Genomic DNA, 20,460 nt, shown 5'->3' with positions numbered 1-20,460 from the left:
CTACCTAGGTAATTATTCTAGGGTTGCTAAATTTTCACCACTTCTTTCAGGAAGGTGCGAATGTCGTTTCGTGTAAACGGTCCTTAGATCCCATAGCCCCTAAATCCCGGCCCTGTTTCTCAATCGATTGTTTTCGTGAATGGAGGTGGAACCCTTCGCATCTGTTCTGTGTTCCCTCTCGTCTCGTTTCGTTTGTAAAATTTTCAGTTGAAAAAATAAAAAAATCAGTTAATTTGATATCGTTGGGTTTAAATGACAAGCTGTGTGTTTTATTGCTAAATTTAATTAATTTAACTGCTAATCTTGATATTTTTTTTTAAATAAATCATTCAGGTTTTTGTGTTAAAATTTTCCCGGTTAGACCAGGAGAGAGTGGTGCTTTTCTAGTGACTTTTTTTTCTTTCTCGATAATCAATTACTTTTTTCACAATGTCAAATAATACTCCTCTTAAAAAAGTGCCAATCCACTTGCAAAGTTCTCAAAATCGACTTTTAATTAAGAACGGTAAAGTTGTTAATGCGGACAAAATATCTGACCTAGATATTTACATTGAAAATGGCGTTATTCAACAGTTAGGGAGAAATCTTATAGTTCCAGGGGGTGTCAGGGTGATTGATGCAGCAGGCTCATATGTTATCCCTGGTGGAATAGATCCCCATACTCATTTTGAACTGGAACTTATGGGAGCCACATCTGTTGATGATTTCTATCATGGTACCAAGGCAGCAGTAGCTGGAGGTACCACAACCATCATTGATTTTGCCTTACCACGTAAAGGAGAATCACTTATCAAAACATATGAAAGTTGGAGACAGAAAGCAGATGAGAAAGTTTGTTGTGATTATGCTTTGCATGTGGGTATAACTTGGTGGTCAGACCAAGTCCAACAGGAGATGGCTGAACTATGTGAAAAACATGGTGTCAATTCCTTCAAAACATTCATGGCTTATAAAGGTCTTTACATGCTCTCAGATGGAGAACTTTATGATGCTTTTTCAGCCATCAAAAACCTTGGTGCTATTGCAATGGTACATGCTGAGAATGGGGAAATTATTGATAAGAATACCCAGAAACTACTAGCAGCTGGAATCAAAGGTCCAGAAGGCCATCAGTTATCTCGTCCTGAAGAAGTTGAGGCAGAAGCAGTGACAAGAGCATGTACCATAGCAAATCAAGTTGATTGTCCACTTTATGTTGTACATATCATGAGTAAAGCTGCTGGAGATGCAATGGCCTACAAAAGGAAAGAATTAATGAAGAAGGGAAAGCATTGTACTTTGTATGGTGAAACTCTTGCTGCAGCTGTTGGTACTCATGCTAATCAAATCCCTTGTACTTGGCATGACCAAGCTGCACATGTGCTAAGTCCTCCACTAAGACCAGATGAGACTACTCCCACTCATTTGTTAACCCTCCTCAATGAAAATGCTCTACAGACAACTGGTAGTGATAATTGTACATTTAACAAAAATCAAAAAGAGTTGGGTAAAGATTCATTCACTCATATTCCAAATGGTGTCAATGGTGTACAAGACAGACTATCTGTTATCTGGGAAAAAGGAGTTGTCCCAGGCATTTTGTCACCAGAGAAATTTGTTGCTGTTACTAGTACAAATGCAGCAAAGATCTTCAACCTTTATCCTAAAAAAGGTGTTATTGCTGAAGGTTCAGATGCTGATATTGTTGTATGGAATTACAAAGCCAAGCGTACAATCTCTGCCAAGACACATGCCCATGCATGTGATTACAACATATTTGAAGGTCTTGTATGTCATGGAGTTCCCGAGTATGTTATTGTGGGAGGCCGAGTTTGTGTTGATGAAGGAAATCTTCGAGTTGCCCAAGGACAGGGCAACTACTTACCAACCCATACAAATCCACCTTTTGTATATGAAGGACAAACACCAGAAGTTGACATTGATCATAAAGAAAATCATGAGGTGATTGAGGAGATCAGAGAAAAGTTACATGGACTAACACCCAATAATAATCACAAGATATCTGCTCCCCGATCTCCATCATACAGCTCAACCTCCAGTGTATATGGTGATGCAGATTATGGACATAACCAGATACACACAGGCAAAGGCATGAGGCCAGAAGGCCAGAGAGATCTACAAAGTTCATCCATGTCTGTGTGTGGGGAAATTGAAGATGCAGGACATAGATCTAACACCCATATTTATGAACAAAATGCTGGCTCTTAAGTTCGTGCTAAGCATAGTCTCAAGGCATTTGATTGGTCAATTTTGACTTGAGACTGATCTAAGAACGATCATTCTTGTTCTAAATACGAGTGTAAGATTGTTGACAAAACATGAGGACTTTATTGTGAGGGTTCTAATGCGAAAGTAGCTAAGTACTTACCTGTAGATTCAAACACATTGAAAACATAATATCTACGGCTATCCACGTTAAGGTCCAACCTACCACAATGATTTAGAAACGTAGTATTTTATTTTTTTACCTCATGCATGACGTATTGTATAGGTACATTAGAGTTTGATTGCTATTATTGGAGAGATCGTGGTATGTTTTTCAAATTGAGTCATAAGAATTTAAATTGATCATATTAAGTATGCTAATGTTAGTGTTGTTTTAGTGCAAGAATTCGACCGGAAAATTATTTTCTATTCCCCGTAGAAATTAGAAGTACTATATTATTATTTTTCTACTCAAGCAGGGGCTGATGCCCCACTATGGCCACATTATTATTATTATTTTAATTTAAGCAAGGTTTTGTATTTTATAAAATGTTCACCTATTTTGTACCATACATAAGAGCGTATGGTACAGGTGGGCCAATAAATGGTACGTTTTTTAGGTGGGCGAATAAATGGTACACTTACCCTACTTAATTAATATTAAATTAATATTATTACTTGGGTATCGATAAAAAAATAACGGAATCAAGTTCTTATAGTTACCTAACCAAGTACAGTCCCGTACCACCTAACTTCGCAGAACAATAAAATTGATCTTCCTAGTTAAGTAAGTACCTACCTATTTCTCCCTCTCCTCTCTCCTTTCCTTTTTTTAGTAGATAACTAGATACCTAGCTAGGTACTTCGAAAAATTGAGTCAAATCTATTCAAACATTTCTGAGCTTATAGACCTACGTCTTTTCAAGCAAGACCTACTTTCAGGTCACGTTTTTGTATACCTCATCTAAGTACCTACCTACCTGATACGACAGTTCGGCAAGCACCTACTGTTACTTTGGAGCCCTAGCCCTACTCAATGGACTGGTAGTCTAGGTTCTGTTTTTGTACGGAACTCCATTTCCTCCCACCTTTCCATCAAATATTTAATCACATGTCGCTGATTAGGCTTGGAGTGTATTGTTTTGCTTATGCGATACTGAATCCTTTGACTCATCAAGGTCGGAATAATTAATTTGATTAGCAGTTGTTGATTGAACGGTGTGGATATTTCACGAGAGAGAGTCTTATCTCAATACCTATTTAGATATCGCGTTTGTATAAATGTTCTCATTTGATGTGACCGTTATTCGTTGTTTGTTTATTTATAATTTGATTAGCAGTTGTTGATTGAACGGTGTGGATATTTCACGAGAGAGAGTCTTATCTCAATACCTATTTAGATATCGCGTTTGTAGAGATGTTCTCATTTGATGTGACCGTTATTCGTTGTTTGTTTATTTATGTACCTACTTAATTAATATTATTACTTGGGTATCGATAAAAAAATAACGGAATCAAGTTCTTATAGTTACCTAACCAAGTACAGTCCCGTACCGTAAGTAGGTACTCCTGTCAACATTTAGTTTTGCCACACTTCAAAATCAGCAAAGTTTGACAGTCGAAATTAGAGCAGTCGTCCTATACTTGTTCATTTCCTTGAAGTGAAAGGCAAGGTACATTTCATATTCGGTAAGATTTGGAGCCTATCCAAGTTTCGGTTAGGTCAAGCAGTTTAGTGAGTGCGAGAGTACTTCAACTCTTTATGAGAGAGATAATGTTAAGTAACACTTGCGAGATATGGCGAAGACCAAAATACCAAACTTGTTTTGGTGGTCCTGCGTTATGTGATACAATGGAAACCGTTGTGTTTCGGTTTTGGTTGTTTTGGCCTGTGTGGTGATATTTAGGTCATTTAGAAGAACATGGAGTATTCATTATAGTATGATGTTTCCATGTTTCTGGCATGAATGTGATTGTGTTATCCGTGAGGAAAAATTAGAGTGATACTGATTGGTGGATCTAGGACGCATTCGTTCTACTGAAAACACGCTAGGCTAAACTTTTAGAGGAGGGAAAGGAGTAGATTTTCTCTCGCATCCTTGTCGTTGAATTCTCGTAGTGAATCTCTTTAAGGTCCCTCGACAGTAATTGACTCTCATGTCTAATGAATCTTTTTGAGTAAGGGAGAGAGAGAGAGAGAGAGAGGAGGAATACACGTGGAGAGAACGTAAAAGGCACATGGTAAAGAAAGGGCGATGGGTAAAAAGCGCATTGTGGAAATATGGAACGCGAAGAAGCGTACGGTAAAGGTGGGTAAATGGAACGAGGGAGGGGTAGACGACAATGTACCTTATGTGTACCTATATCCTGGAGAAGAGGAGAAGAGGGTAGAGATGGGTTAAATGGAGCTTGGAACGGGTAGAAGGTAATTTGTTAATGAGTTGAAGTCAGATAATGGGAATGGGGAGTTGGGGAGGCGTTGTTACTCTTTGGAGGTGTAATGGGTACGTATGTATGTATGTATGTATGTATGTTGTACAAACTATTATGCACTATGTATGTGTAGTACCTACGAGTATATGAGGAGGATTACAAGCACGTGTTCACATAAAGGAGGGGGAAAATGCGTTTATATTAAATGTGAATAAAGAAATTGGAGGAATATGGAAAAATATTTAAAGAGGAATCACAGTTTTATTTGTTTCTTATTTCATTCCTATGTAGGTATACCTATACATACGTATTAGTTTGGGAGGGGGTTTGGATACTAGTAGCTTCATTTTTCGTGGCTTTGGTATAGAATTTAAAATAGGGTTGGGACATCGAGACGAAAACATCGATGTTCGATACATCGATGTTTTTAAACTTCGATATATCGAGTATCCGATGTATCGTAATCAAAAACATCGATGTTCGATATTATCGGGATTTCGATGTTTTTCGGATTTTTGGTATTATAGCTTATCCACTCAGTACCTATAGATCCACTCAATACCTACACAGTTTATACAGTATGTCTCAAAAGTCCTTGTTTAATTTAAACCTTCATAGTTTAAAAAGAATTATTTATCATGTTAAGCTATTCAAAATTTCAAACTCACAAAAATATTGTAAAATATGAAGCGGGACAAAATAATGTAAACTTGTAAACAAAAGAAAGTCCTTTCCACAGACTTTTTTTTAATAATACCACAGACTTATCATCTGTGGTCTTCAAAAACATCGAACATCGAAAAATAAAACATCGATGTTCGATGTTTCCATCGAAAGAAAAACATCGATGTTGACATCGATGTTTTTGTTCCGATGTATCGATGTTTTCAAAACATCGATGTCAATGTCCCAACCCTAAGGGGTAGGTTAGGTATACTCAATACTTATCGTATAGGTCTGAACTATTTCCCTAGGTAGGTATTTTGTTATTTTCTCAGTACCAGAGAGTGAAAAGCACGAAATTTTACCTGACGTTTTTAGAATAAAGCCTGTCAAGGGAAAATACACCAGACAGACAGGGGGTTTTCGTCGATATGCAACCTGGTAGACGTAAACGTCATGCCGTTTTATTGTGACGAGCTTCAGCTTCAGGATTGTTTCTTTTTGAAAAGGGGGCCAGGCTGTCTACCCCATAAAAATCCTTATAACAACTTTGTCTGATAGTCATAATAATTCAAATGGCAAAAATGAGCTCGTGGAAAATGAAAATGAGGCACACAGAAAATATGCACCCTGCATGCTTGCAAACCATTGATAATAAATAATGCTGTTCCCTTAATCCCTTCCCTTTCTCATCCTCCTTCTCCTCCCCCTGCTCTTTTCCTCTTCCTTTTTCTCCCCCGCCTCCTCTTTATGCTTCCCTCCACCTCCTTTTTTGACGTAATTGAAGACTAGGTAACTTTGTGAAGGTCCATTCTAACTACCTATTGGATTTTATGGAAAACGAGTAACTACTACACCCCCTTTTCCCCCTGCTCCTCCTCCTTTTCTTTCTGCTCTTTCCGACTCTCTTCTACTTCCTTCTCCACTTCCTTCTTTCTTTTCCTCTTTATCCTCCTCCTTTTCTTCCTGCTCTTTCCAACTCTCTTCTACTTCCTTCTCCACTTCCTTCTGTCTTTTCCTCTTTATCCTCCTCCTCCTCCTCCTCCTTTTCTTCCTGCTCTTTCCAACTCTATTCTACTTCCTTCTCCACTTCCTTCTTTCTTTTCCTCATCCTCCTCCTCCTTTTGTTCCTGCTCTTTCCGACTCTCTTCTACTTCCTTCTTTCTTTTCCTCTTTATCCTCCTCCTCCTCCTCATCCGCTACTTCCTTTTTCTTCACTCCCTTCTCCTTCTCGATTTGTCACATAAGACCTTGTTTAGACTGCGGGAGTAAAGGGACTTTTCAGTCTCATTCTGGCAGTATAAACAGGGTATATTCTATTCTATTATTACATTTATTACTGAAAACAATTTCGTACAATGTGTACCTACTACCTAAGTAACTTTTGTTTTAAGTACTGCAAACAAACTGCTATGTCGTACATAGTATACGTTCATACAAAGTTACCCAGTATATCAGTCTAATGTCTTGACTATCTTACTAAACCTGATGACTCAGAACTTCGGTAGTTGTTTTGAAGACCAAACATTGACTGAACGTTTGGTGAAAGACTGGTAAGGAGGAAAGTTGCACCCATTAATTGAGCGTCAATTAAGGATTTTGAAGCTACACTATCGTTAGATAACAATGAACAGCTGCTTTCTGTAGGTACCTAAAGATGGAACCTTGTTGGATACTGTTTATGTGCTTACAAGTATAGATTCTAGCTTCCCAACAGTTCTTATCGCCAATTGGTTAAGGACGATATCTATTTGTCTATGTACAATGTACCTACATAGTAACGTAAATACGAGTAGTTTTACCTACACTAGTACACTGAAGATTGGATTTTCAGTTTTCTTGTCAAGTCATGAAATTTGACATACTAGGTACATGTTTACCACTTTGTGTCTTGTACAGGCAGGATCTTTGGTTCCTAACTCCTGATTGTGTTCCGGTTCTTTATCATGAATGAGTGTGTTTTCTCATTTATTTATTTATTCCATGTAAAAAATTGAAAAAAAAAAAAATAAAATAATATATATATGTATCAAGTGAATGGTCACAATATTATACGTATAAGTAGATACTTTCGATCATAAAAAACACTTATGTTCAATAGAATCGCACTTGGATAAGTATGTTGCTATTGAAATTAGTGACTTAAGTATCCCTATAATCCTAGCAACTGGTTTTATATTGACTCTCTCCTCACGAAGACTAGGTAACTTTGTGAAGGTCCATTCTAACTACCTATTGGATTTTATGGAAAACGAGTAACTACTACACCCCCTTTTCCCCCTACTCCTCCTCCTTTTCTTCCTGCTCTTTCCAACTCTCTTCTACTTCCTTTTCCACTTCCTTCTTTCTTTTCCTCTTTATCCTCCTGCTCCTCCTCCTCCTTTTCTTCCTGCTCTTTCCAACTCTCTTCTACTTCCTTCTCCACTTCCTTCTTTCTTTTCCTCTTTATCCTCCTCCTTTTCTTCCTGCTCTTTCCGACTCTCTTCTACTTCCTTTTCCACTTCCTTCTTTCTTTTCCTCTTTATCCTCCTCCTCCTCATCCGCTACTTCCTTTTTCTTCACTCCCTTCTCCTCCTAGATTTGTCACCTACCTATGAAAGGGTATTAGGTGACCGACTTGGTGTAGCCTGGCGCACTATGGCCACACTTTGTGACCTCATTTTCGACAACTCCTTCCATTCTCTCATTTTCTGTATTAGTGTGATCGTCAGTGGCGTAGCGTGAGATTTTCCAAAAGGGGAAGCTGAAACTTGTATTACTCATGTACTACTTTGTCCTAAGTAAGTAATCCCATAAAATTCATGAGACCTTGTTTAGACATGCTAGGATAAAGGAACTTTTTAGTCTCATTCGAGCAGCAAGGTATATTCTATTCTATTCCACAAATATGTCGCTTTTGGTGTTAGAATCCAGGTTGAGTAACCCACGTAAATAATCACTTAGTATTTTCGGTACTTAAGTGGTAAATAGGGGAAAGTAAGAAGAATATGAAAACCCTAGAGGGAAGCGAAAGGAAGCAGTACTTCCCCTATATTCCATGAAGAAACACGCCACTTGTTATCCGTTCTGTTCATTTACATAAAATTTAGAGCTCATTCTCTCAGTGTTTGTTCTCTGCACATGAGGTGATCGTCAGTGGCGTAGCGTGAGATTTTCCAAAAGGGGAAGCTGAAACTTGTATTACTCATGTACTACTTTGTCCTAAGTAAGTAAGTAAGTAAGTAATCCCATAAAATTCATGAGACCTTGTTTAGACATGCTAGGATAAAGAGACTTTTTAGTCTCATTCGAGCAGCAAGGTATATTCTATTCTATTCTATTCCACAAATATGTCGCTTTTGGTGTTAGAATCCAGGTTGAGTAACCCACATAAATAATCATTTAGTATTTTCGGTAAGTGGTAAATAGGGGAAAGTAAGAAGAATATGAAAACCCTAGAGGGAAGCGAAAGGAAGCTGTACTTCCCCTATATTCCATGAAGAAACACGCCACTTGTTATACATTCTGTTCATTTACATAAAATTTAGAGCTCATTCTCTCAGTGTTTGTTCTCTGCACATGAGTACCTACATTGTAGTACTCCAACTATAATGACTTCGTTTACGAGAAGGTAGAAAGGCAATAATGATGTATTTCAGCACGCCATCACCGAGTGTAAATTGTACCAACAGGTCACTTTCGGTATCCCACACCCATTTGTAGAATTTAGCTGAAAATTGAAACACACACCACAGTGTGTCTAGAAAATTCTGAAATTCTCGATTGATGATACTAAAGAATTCAATTCCCTCTCAATTGATACTTTGGTAAAACAATTTTCTCTCGATTGATTGAAAAGAATGGGTATCTTAGAATTCTCTAAGGCAACACATATATTTTTTTCGGCAAAAAAGAAAAAATCATGCACTTAAGGGTTAAGTTGATACTTGATGACAAACAAGCCAGCCTGTGGTATCTCGCCATGGTGACAAAACAGGGACGTTTGTAGAAAGAAGGCATTTCTGTGGATCAAACTATTCTTACTCCTGTCGTAAAGCTTGTTCCTCAAGTAAATGTCTTGAATTCTTTGGTAAAGACAGGTTGTAGGTCTGTATGTCCCGCCGAAAATCCAGAGCCCAGAGCGTGAACCGTTTTGTCTAGAAGAAAGATAAAAGACGACTTTTGTTGGATCGAATCTAGTAGAAGGATAAAACGGGTCTAACTTGTGGATCAATTTACTCTACTTTCGCCTCTGGTTGAAAGATAGACTTCTGAAGAGAGTTAAATGATACATAATTGTTGATCTACCTTACTAATTTATTAGCAATCATGTTAATGACCCTGATGTATGTAATTACATCATATTACATGTAATAGAAACACTTATAATTCAACTTTCTCACTTCTGAACTGATCTGAATGTTGACAGCAATTTTGTCATATGAAGAATTTGTGTGACTGAGTAGTTCACTGAAAAGAATAATTCTTTATGACTCACTCACTCACTCACTCTTGACACAACTCTAGCCTAATTATCTATTGATGTCGTGCGTTTTATCGTTTTGTATACCGGAAAGCAAGAATATGCATCAGACAACCCGTCTGCCAACTTGAATAGGAAACGTCTTTTCAATATTTCAATTAGCAGATTGCATATTATGGAGAATGCGCTGTTAAGAGGGAGTTTAGAACGTAATATAGGTCAGGTCAGACACGGCATGCTCTTGAACACATTAAAATTTCATTCCCAGATAACACACTAGTGGGTTATTTTTGCTGCAGTAATGCAATCGCTTGAGTTTTCCGCGAAAGACAATAAAAACGAATTGAAGAGTAAGTAGGCGTATTTCGATGGCTGTTTCAAATGTTTCATTCCTCTGGTGTTTTTGGCAGTTTCATGACTTTCTGTATGATGGTTTTCTCTTGTTTTTACAGTTTAGAGAAAGTTGTTTTTTTTTTCAGTCTATCAATCGCATCATAAATATGACTACATTTCTAGTTTTAATGATTATATCGTGATCCGAAATATGCCCCTAAGACAAACTTTACTTCTGAGTCATAAAAATTAACCTCTCAGTTCTTCGTCGAATTTATGGAAAATTTGTTTAGGTAGGAGGTAGGTAGTGAGTTTTCCGCCAATTACTTAGGAAGAGGACTCACACTCTGTATACCTATAGGCACAAAATTCTCAAGCACTTTGCCAGCAAATCGAATAATTAATCATAAAAAAAGTGTTTCAGCCATCAAATATCGATTTTCAGGCTAAAACTCACCTAAAATTACGCCCATTAAACCTCAGGTATTGGCACTTTGTCTTTACACATTTACTCTACGTTACGGTCGTACCTGTACTCTGTGTGTACTAGTTGTCTACAGTGTTGATATACTTAGTGCTGAGTTAATGAGTACGTAGGTACGAGTAGATACTAGTGTTAGTATAGGTAGTGAGTGCTGAGTAAATGAATATAATGCTAGTACGTACATACATACGACATACGACATAGGTACGAGAAGCACTTTGCCAGCAAATCGAATAATTAATCATAAAAAAAGTGTTTCAGCCATCAAATATCGATTTTCAGGCTAAAACTCACCTAAATTACGCCCATTAAACCTCAAAGCTTGCCTACATATTCGTCCAAACACATGATCATTCCAGCATAGAAATCCATTAACATTTCATAGCGTAGAAATTAATACAGTTGCTGATAACTAGTATTTCCTGTCATCAAGTAGGTATTTCTATAGGCAACTAAAAAAAAAATTGTTGCCGAGTTAATTGTAATTGCCTAAACCAAACGACAGGGGGGGGGGATCTCCGGAGTTGTTGGAAGCTAAATATAAAACACTGAATAGGACAGAGAATGGGTGTTACTTTAGTGTTGTTTACACATTTCACTGTTTTGTTTACATTTAAGTTATTCATCGAGATGGATTTGTTGATCATTTTCTATTCATAGAGGTACAGCTCGACCATATGGGATGAACAGACCAATAATAGGAATGTACCTGATGGCCAGATACCTATTTGTTTAAAGTTGCGTCATATGTTGGTATTGTTGGTACCTATATCAGGAGGCTCCGTCACCTAGTGGTCACCACGTTTGGACGGAAGCCAAGAAACTCCATGCTCGAATCTCGCGACATAAGATTATGATGTGTTTGTACTTTGTATGTATTGAAGTTTGTTGTTAATGATTGTCAAATATTCTTTGTATTGACATAATAGATTTACAGCAGATGGATGATTGTTTTCATTGGCCTTTCTACAAAAGATGGGTATTGAGTAAAGACCAATGGAATGGTTTGGTTTTCTGTGGAGGTTTTCTGACACCTAACCCGTTTGTTTAGAATGTTTAGTGAGATCTTTATTTACTTACAATATTCTTTCTTTTAAGACCTAGGTATCATTTTCGTATTATCTGAAACATTTTGTTTCTGTTATCTTATCTTACCTCCTGAAGGACCTACATTAGTTTGTTGGATTAGTAACTGGATTACTTACGCCCAAAATATTAATATACTCAAGTAGTCCGCACGATGTAACACGTTTTCTGCGGGTGACAAAAGTGTGGTAAACTAGCAGTTTCTCAAGGAATCTAGGGATTATATGTATGGCTCGAGGATTTCTAAAAAAAAGTCCCACCAAACTCTGCAATTGAATTTCGTCGGTCTATTTCAGAGTTTTTGTTTCTTCTGGAAATCTTTGGATTCTATAAACAGTTCTAAAACATACGAGTATACCACAATTTTGTTGTGATGCAACTTTCTATAATTGCTGGTACGAAAGCAATGTAGTCAACAAATAAAAAATAAAGCATTTAACAACATTGCTTTCAACTTGAACTCTCATGTTTAAGAACTCTTTGAACTCGTTTTAAGTGTTGCATTCTTCCTCTTTAAACATCCTGTCTGCCTGAACTAATATTTACACAGTAATAATTTTTATTAAGGTAATAACTGTTCTGCTGATGTTCTCTGGATAACAGTACTGCCTGAAACTGTGTGTGCCATTATGATTGCATAGATACTTACTGGGGATCTCTGAGGCATTGCCTTATAACTTCATTGTAGTGTGCTAGTGGCGAAGAAGAAAGAATGTCCTGAAATGTGCTTCACTTTTTACTTTCTTTTCTTCCACATTATTGAAAGGTGGATTGCCAGAGAAGTATGATCTATGAATGCCTTGATATCTTGAACTAGCTGTCTTTCCATGTTTTTCTTTTCGCCCATCTAACGAAGAAAACATTTGTCTCCTTTTTATTTTGTTGAGGAATTACTGAGGAACGTCTTAGCACTGCAAGTGTCCCTCAAATAGCTGAAAACATGGTCACTGAAATGAACGAATGAATGAAGCTTAAGCCTACCTACATTTAACCCTTTGCTGTTCGCCACTGAATTTAGTGTGTCCTCCCATCTCGAACTGCAATGCTATTACAGTTATCTTTCAATTAACCCTTCCCAGCACGATGGAAATGGTCTACTTGTACAGTAGTGCGTCCCCAGGATTCACCAACCTCACGTATTTTCACGCCTTGAGAAAAACGATCATAGTTGAGTAATTGTGGTTTTGATTGAAAACTGCGTGATATTCCATCTCCAGTGATAATGTCTCTAATATCTTGGAGATTTGTGATTTCACGTTGTGCGTAAATCCTTCCATAGCTGTGGTATCAAAATCCTTGGTTTGGTATTTGGTATCCTGTATCCTTCCTGAGTTTGGTGTTCTTTGTCGTATGATGGCAGTTTCCTAGTTTGTTAGGAAGGTGACTAAATAATTTCTCTCTCTTTATTGCCGGATAACCTGACCTGCTAATTTATCACCTAGGTGTCCTAGGTAACAGATATTTAGTGCTGAATCAAAGAGCCAAAAGGTCTTTTCAGCTGCTGGTCAACTTCAATATTAACCCATCAGCTCCAATCCATCAGTGCGTATTTCCCAATTTACGAACAACAAAAACTAAGCTCCAAAAAGTTCAGAGCTTTTTTTCTTTTCCTAATAATGAACTTTGGGTGAAAAAATGTTTCAAACAATAACCACACCCTTGTGGCTTAACTTAACATTCACTCAAATAGTATGTATAGTCACGCCTCTGAATTCCAAGCGTAGCTGAAATTTAATCGCAGCCGTTTCATAACAAAGTCAAGGTCTTGGGAAACTTCCCTCTCCCCCTTAAGTACAAAATAGCCCTATAGTAAGAGTCTACAAAAGGAATAAGAATATCGAAATAACCCTAATTTAATCTGCAAAAGCCAGGAAATCCCAGTTTCTCATCCTTTTGAAGAAAAAACCTGAAATTTTCCGATGTGTCATTCCCAGCACATTACAACATGAGGTTTCTCTGTGTGGAAATAAGAGCGAACTTTCTCATTTTTATTTGCAGTTCACGTTCTCTAGTCTGTCGTCGTGAGCTTTTTTATTATTTGACAGTGGTGTAGATGGAAGTATTGGCCCTCCAATTTTCAATAGTGCCAATATCCTGAAGTTCGTTCTCGGAACGGCTGGCTTTCTCCTACTCTATCCTTCTTTTCTCTTAGATTTTGGGACGATAAGAACTTAACAGTTACAGTTCCCTCTATCAATCCTCTTTAAAAAAAATCACTCCGAAAAAAACCTACTAATTTACTTTAGGGAAGACACCTTGTGGGTTGTTTTTCATACATGCATCATGCTATGTCTAGCTTAGTAAGTAAAAGCCTTTTGTACCAGTTAGGTAACCAGTTATGTCTCGGAAGACTGACAGATTATAATAACAGCGAAACTTTTATAATTGCTTTTTACATTTTACTCTAATGCTAAGGGTCACTGAACTCAGACTAGCCTTTTTCACACCTCCACTGCTTTTCCTAGCATACGAGTACACAGAGACAGACCAGGGGAGGATAGAGGGGTTAGGGAGGGGTTCATAGTACTGAACTATTGATTTTCCTGCCGGCGAAATTATGTCTTTTGTACGAAGGCAAAAAAAAACTCCAACCGTCGTGGTATAATATAAATTTTTATAGGATTTCCTTAAGGACTAGCCTTTTTCACACCTCCACTGCTTTTCCTAGCATACGAGTACACAGAGACAGACCAGGGGAGGATAGAGGGGTTAGGGAGGGGGAGGGGTTCATAGTACTGAACTATTGATTTTCCTGCCGGCGAAATTATGTCTTTTGTACGAAGGCAAAAAAAGGCTCCAACCGTCGTGGTACAATATAAATTTTTATAGGATTTCCTTAATAGCTCTTTTTTCAGGGAGGGTATTTTCTTAATGACTTTTTAAATTCATTTACTGATCGTTAGTTTTCTGGATGTCTTTACCAAAATTTGTCGCTGGTGGGTACCCTTGACCTTGAACTTTCAAAAAACAACATAGCATGTTTTGAACTATTTAGTTTTCTGGATGTCTTTACCAAAATTTGTCGCTGGTGGGTACCCTTGACCTTGAACTTTCAAAAAACAACATAGCATGTTTTGAAAAATGTGAATTTTTGTGACTAATCAAAAACATCGATGTTGACATCGATGTTTTTGTTCCGATGTATCGATGTTTTCAAAACATCGATGTCGATGTCCCAACCCTAATGTCAAATATTCTTTGTATTGACAAAATAGATTTACAGCAGATGGATGATTGTTTTCATTGGCCTTTCTACAAAAGATGGGTATTGAGTAAAGACCAATGGAATGGTTTGGTTTTCTGTGGAGGTTTTCTGACACCTAACCCGTTTGTTTAGAATGTTTAGTGAGATCTTTATAAAGACCAATGGAATGGTTTGGTTTTCTGTGGAGGTTTTCTGACACCTAACCCGTTTGTTTAGAATGTTTAGTGAGATCTTTATTTACTTACAATATTCTTTCTTTTAAGACCTAGGTATCATTTTCGTATTATCTGAAACATTTTGTTTCTGTTATCTTATCTTACCTCCTGAAGGACCTACATTAGTTTGTTGGATTAGTAACTGGATTACTTACGCCCAAAATATTAATATACTCAAGTAGTCCGCACGATGTAACACGAAGACCTAGGTATCATTTTCGTATTATCTGAAACATTTTGTTTCTGTTATCTTATCTTACCTCCTGAAGGACCTACATTAGTTTGTTGAACTAGTAACTGGATTACTTACGCCCAAAATATTAATATACTCAAGTAGTCCGCACGATGTAACACTTTTTCTGCGGGTGACAAAAGTGTGGTAAACTAGCAGTTTCTCAAGGAATCTAGGGATTATATGTATGGCTCGAGGATTTCTAAAAAAAAGTCCCACCAAACTCTGCAATTGAATTTCGTCGGTCTATTTCAGAGTTTTTGTTTCTTCTGGAAATCTTTGGATTCTATAAACAGTTCTAAAACATACGAGTATACCACAATTTTGTTGTGATGCAACTTTCTATAATTGCTGGTACGAAAGCAATGTAGTCAACAAATAAAAAATAAAGCATTTAACAACATTGCTTTCAACTTGAACTCTCATGTTTAAGAACTCTTTGAACTCGTTTTAAGTGTTGCATTCTTCCTCTTTAAACATCCTGTCTGCCTGAACTAATATTTACACAGTAATAATTTTTATTAAGGTAATAACTGTTCTGCTGATGTTCTCTGGATAACAGTACTGCCTGAAACTGTGTGTGCCATTATGATTGCATAGATACTTACTGGGGATCTCTGAGGCATTGCCTTATAACTTCATTGTAGTGTGCTAGTGGCGAAGAAGAAAGAATGTCCTGAAATGTGCTTCACTTTTTACTTTCTTTTCTTCCACATTATTGAAAGGTGGATTGCCAGAGAAGTATGATCTATGAATGCCTTGATATCTTGAACTAGCTGTCTTTCCGTGTTTTTTCTTTTCGCCCATCTAACGAAGAAAACATTTGTCTCCTTTTTATTTTGTTGAGGAATTACTGAGGAACGTCTTAGCACTGCAAGTGTCCCTCAAATAGCTGAAAACATGGTCACTGAAATGAACGAATGAATGAAGCTTAAGCCTACCTACTCAAGTATCCGAGTACGCAACCCTCCCGGAGGAAAATCTTCTGGGTTTTGGTAGATTCAAGACTTAGGTGAGTGATACCAAGTCTTTGCTGTTCGCCACTGAATTTAGTGTGTCCTCCCATCTCGAACTGCAATGCTATTACAGTTATCTTTCAATTAACCCTTCCCAGCACGATGGAAATGGTCTACTTGTACAGTAGTGCGTCCCCAGGATTCACCAACCTCACGTATTTTCACGCCTTGAGAAAAACGATCATAGTTGAGTAATTGTGGTTTTGATTGAAAACTGCGTGATATTCCATCTCCAGTGATAATGTCTCTAATATCTTGGAGATTTGTGATTTCACGTTGTGCGTAAATCCTTCAATAGCTGTGGTATCAAAATCCTTGGTTTGGTATTTGGTATCCTTCCTGAGTTTGGTGTTCTTTGTCGTATGATGGCAATTTCCTAGTTTGTTAGGAAGGTGACTAAATAATTTCTCTCTCTTTATTGCCCGATAACCTGATGTTGCTATATTTTGCATGTCAGTAAACCTACTGAAAGATTTATGTGTAAAATTGTATGAGGTGGTAGAAATACTCATCAGATGCGGTGAACCACGAGGTCTGTCACATCATTTCAAGTTTCTCTGACGTTGTGTGGTTACCACAGGTTTTGAGATCAGGAGGTACTGGGTTTGATTCTTGATATGGAGGTCCTTTTGGGCTTGATTCTTGCTCCTTAGGTTCTTTTGGGTTTGATTCTTGATCCGGAGATCCAGTCCCATTCTAGTCAGACTGGGAAAACCTACTCGAAAACAGAGTGAGGTCTGTCACATCATTTCAAGTTTCTCTGACGTTGTGTGGTTACCACAGGTTTTGAGATCAGGAGGTACTGGGTTTGATTCTTGATCCGGAGATCCAGTCCCATTCTAGTCAGACTGGGAAAACCTACTCGAAAACAGAGATGTCCTTATGCTGTGAATGACAGTTGGGGCATGAAGTGCTTTGTTATTTTGCAATCTGGGTCAGGTCCCTGATCAAAATGAGCTTCGATTACTTCAAATGGGTATTTTTTTGACGCCCTAGAAACAAAAAGAGAGGCAATATGTAATTTGTACTAATCAAGTATCCGAGTACGCAACCCTCCCGGAGGAAAATCTTCTGGGTTTTGGTAGATTCAAGACTTAGGTGAGTGATACCAAGTTTTTTCCCTCCTCCTCTTGTGTTCTTTTTCTACACCTCAACTTCCCCCACCCAATCAATATGTGTATCTTACTGTAGATATACCTAACCCATTCTTGTGCAGGTAGGAACCTAAAAAAATAAATTTCAAGCTCCAAAATCCATGTGAATAGAAAGCTGTAGAGCCACATGTTTCAAGCAAGATAAGAGAAAAGTATCTATTCTGTGTTCTTTTTCTACACCTCAACTTCCCCCACCCAATCAATATGTGTATCTTACTGTAGATATACCTAACCCATTCTTGTGCAGGTAAGTAGGAACCTAAAAAAATAAATTTCAAGCTCCAAAATCCATGTGAATAGAAAGCTGTAGAGCCACATGTTTCAGGCAAGATAAGATAAAGAGAAAAGTATCTATTGGTTGGGGCATGAAGTGCTTTGTTATTTTGCAATCTGGGTCAGGTCCCTGATCAAAATGAGCTTCGATTACTTCAAATGGGTATTTTTTGACGCCCTAGAAACGAAAAGTGAGGCAATATGTATGATGTAATTTGTAATACAATAAGGAATACCGACTTCCGTGCTTAATCGAACATTAACACCCATATTTATGAACAAAATGCTGGCTCTTAAGTTCGTGCTAAGCATAGTCTCAAGGCATTTGATTGGTCAATTTTGACTTGAGACTGATCTAAGAACGATCATTCTTGTTCTAAATACGAGTGTAAGATTGTTGACAAAACATGAGGACTTTATTGTGAGGGTTCTAATGCGAAAGTAGCTAAGTACTTACCTGTAGATTCAAACACATTGAAAACATAATATCTACGGCTATCCACGTTAAGGTCCAACCTACCACAATGATTTAGAAACGTAAGTAGTATTTTATTTTTTTACCTCATGCATGACGTATTGTATAGGTACATTAGAGTTTGATTGCTATTATTGGAGAGTTCGTGGTATGTTTTTCAAATTGAGTCATAAGAATTTAAATTGATCATATTAAGTATGCTAATGTTAGTGTTGTTTTAGTTCGACCGGAAAATATTTTCTATTCCCCGTAGAAATTAGAAGTATATTGATCTACCTTACTAATTTATTAGCAATCATGTTAATGACCCTGATGTATGTAATAGAGAACGAAGATTTTTTCCAAGTCACTAAATAAATTATCTTTTCATATTCATTTTCTTTCACACCGAGTATGCAATACTGAGGGTAGATAAGACAAATGAGACAGTGTTCTTGTGGGACATATAAATAACGATGAGGGAGAAAATAACAGACACTGGTGATGAATCGTCTTACAAATCCCCCTTCGAACAATACCTATATCAGGAGGCTCCGTCACCTAGTGGTCACCACGTTTGGACGGAAGCCAAGAAACTCCATGCTCGAATCTCGCGACATAAGATTTATGATGTGTTTGTACTTTGTATGTATTGAAGTTTGTTGTTAAATGAAGGAAATAAAAGAAAACATTCTCATTTATTATTTACCCCATTTCCTATTTTTGTAACACCACCCTAGTCTTAACACTCTATGAAGTTGAAATTATATTGCATTGGTTTTGTTCTCAGATCTAAATAATATGTGTGGGTGGATGTGGGGTAATATGTAGAAAGTGAAGATGATGAATTAAATCTGCAGATAGTAAATAAATAAATTAAAAACAGATCAAGTTTATCTTTCTCTTGTAACAAGATTGCATGTAAAAAGTAAAGAGAATTATAACCCAAATCCCGCAAAATAGTGAAATTACCATGAGATTCGTGCTTGTGGCTAGTGATGGGGTTAACCACAAGAGATCTGATCATGCTGTGCTCGGGTGTAGTGGTAAACAGGATAGATTACCAAGCAGAAAGTCGCGGGTTCGAGAGTGAAACAGCCTCGTTGAAATATGTGGTACCCTATTTTCTTCCGAAAATATATCGGAAAAGAATAAAAAAAAATTAAAGAGGTTTGATAGGAGGAACTGGGACAGCGAAGGCCTTATCGTCCCGACATCGAAGAGAGAAGGGCAGGATAGGAGAAAGTCAGCCGTTCCGAGAACGAACATTATCTGTTTATAGGATAAAGTTCTTCTCGGGTGGGAATCAAACCTGAGATCTAGCGCTTACAAGGCAGGCGCGCTACCCTCCAGGCGAACTAGGCTGGCAATGAAAACTTGTAAATGTAACTTTATTCATATCAGACTTTTTGCACTAACATTGTTTTTTTTCTGTTTTCTTTTGATTTCAGATGTCACATTCGGAAATTTTCACGCGAACTTTTCAAAAACAAAGATAAAGCTAGTCATTGACTTAGTAGTATTTAAGGAAAATACTCGGACACTGCGGTGGCTGGCACTGCGTCTCTAAAGGACAAGAAAATCAAGAGGACGAAAGAAGGAAAGACGTGAGAAAAATTCGCTTCAAATGAAAAGAACGAAAAAAAAAACACGTAAAAAAAAGCGTCGATATTTCACTGACAATGAATTTTTTTTAGCTGCGAACTTTTCAAAAACAAAGATAAAGCTAGTCATTGACTTAGTAGTATTTAAGGAAAATACTCGGACACTGCGGTGGCTGGCACTGCATCTCTAAAGGAGAAGAAAATCAAGAGGACGAAAGAAGAAAAGACGTGAGAAAAATTCGCTTCAAATGAAAAGAACGAAAAAAAAACACGTAAAAAAAAGCGTCGATATTTCACTGACAATGAATTTTTTTTTAGCTTCAATGTCTAGACCAGAGGTTCTCAAACTGGGGGGCGCGCCCCCCTGGGGGGGCGTGGAGGAACCTATATAAAAAAAATTAAATGTCCAGAGGGGGCGTGGAGACAAATCAGGGGGGGCGCGAGCTTTTTCTATAAACCTCCAGTTCTGAAATTCCTCCCGCGCTAACTGCTTGAGCCACTGAGGTTGGTTCGTTTTGTTATTTCATAAGACCTATAAATAGGTAACCTACTTACTTGAATATAAAAAAATCTCAAAAGTTTCAAATTCTCCTCCTCCCGCGCTAACTGCTTGAGCCACTGAGGTTGGTTCGTTTTGTTAT

At 37.6% G+C, this 20,460-nt stretch overlaps 1 protein-coding gene across 3 annotated transcripts; it reads left to right on the top strand.

The window, feature by feature from the left end:
• The first annotated feature begins 161 nt into the window (after positions 1–161).
• Positions 162–19,877, top strand: LOC103509550 (dihydropyrimidinase-like). Of its 3 annotated transcripts, none has more exons than XM_026823852.1 (3): positions 162–2,170; positions 17,367–17,422; positions 19,666–19,877. In XM_026823852.1, the coding sequence occupies exons 1-2, from the start codon at positions 430–432 to the stop codon at positions 17,417–17,419; spliced, it is 1,794 nt and encodes a 597-aa protein (XP_026679653.1). In that variant the 5' UTR covers positions 162–429; the 3' UTR covers positions 17,420–17,422; positions 19,666–19,877. The 3 variants fall into 3 exon arrangements, with proteins under 3 accessions (XP_026679653.1, XP_026679652.1, XP_008472395.2); XM_026823851.1 differs by having other exon boundaries at positions 17,367–17,432; positions 19,667–19,877; XM_008474173.3 differs by lacking the exon at positions 17,367–17,422 and adding an exon at positions 16,264–16,330 and having other exon boundaries at positions 162–2,169; positions 19,667–19,811.
• Positions 19,878–20,460: the final 583 nt, after the last annotated feature.

This window comes from Diaphorina citri, unplaced genomic scaffold (genome assembly GCF_000475195.1).
Source record: "Diaphorina citri unplaced genomic scaffold, Diaci psyllid genome assembly version 1.1 scaffold509, whole genome shotgun sequence".
In the NCBI taxonomy this organism is placed as follows: Eukaryota; Metazoa; Arthropoda; class Insecta; order Hemiptera; family Psyllidae; genus Diaphorina; species Diaphorina citri.
Note: the sequence above shows the minus strand (reverse complement) of the source record. Positions and strands in the feature narration are given on the sequence as shown.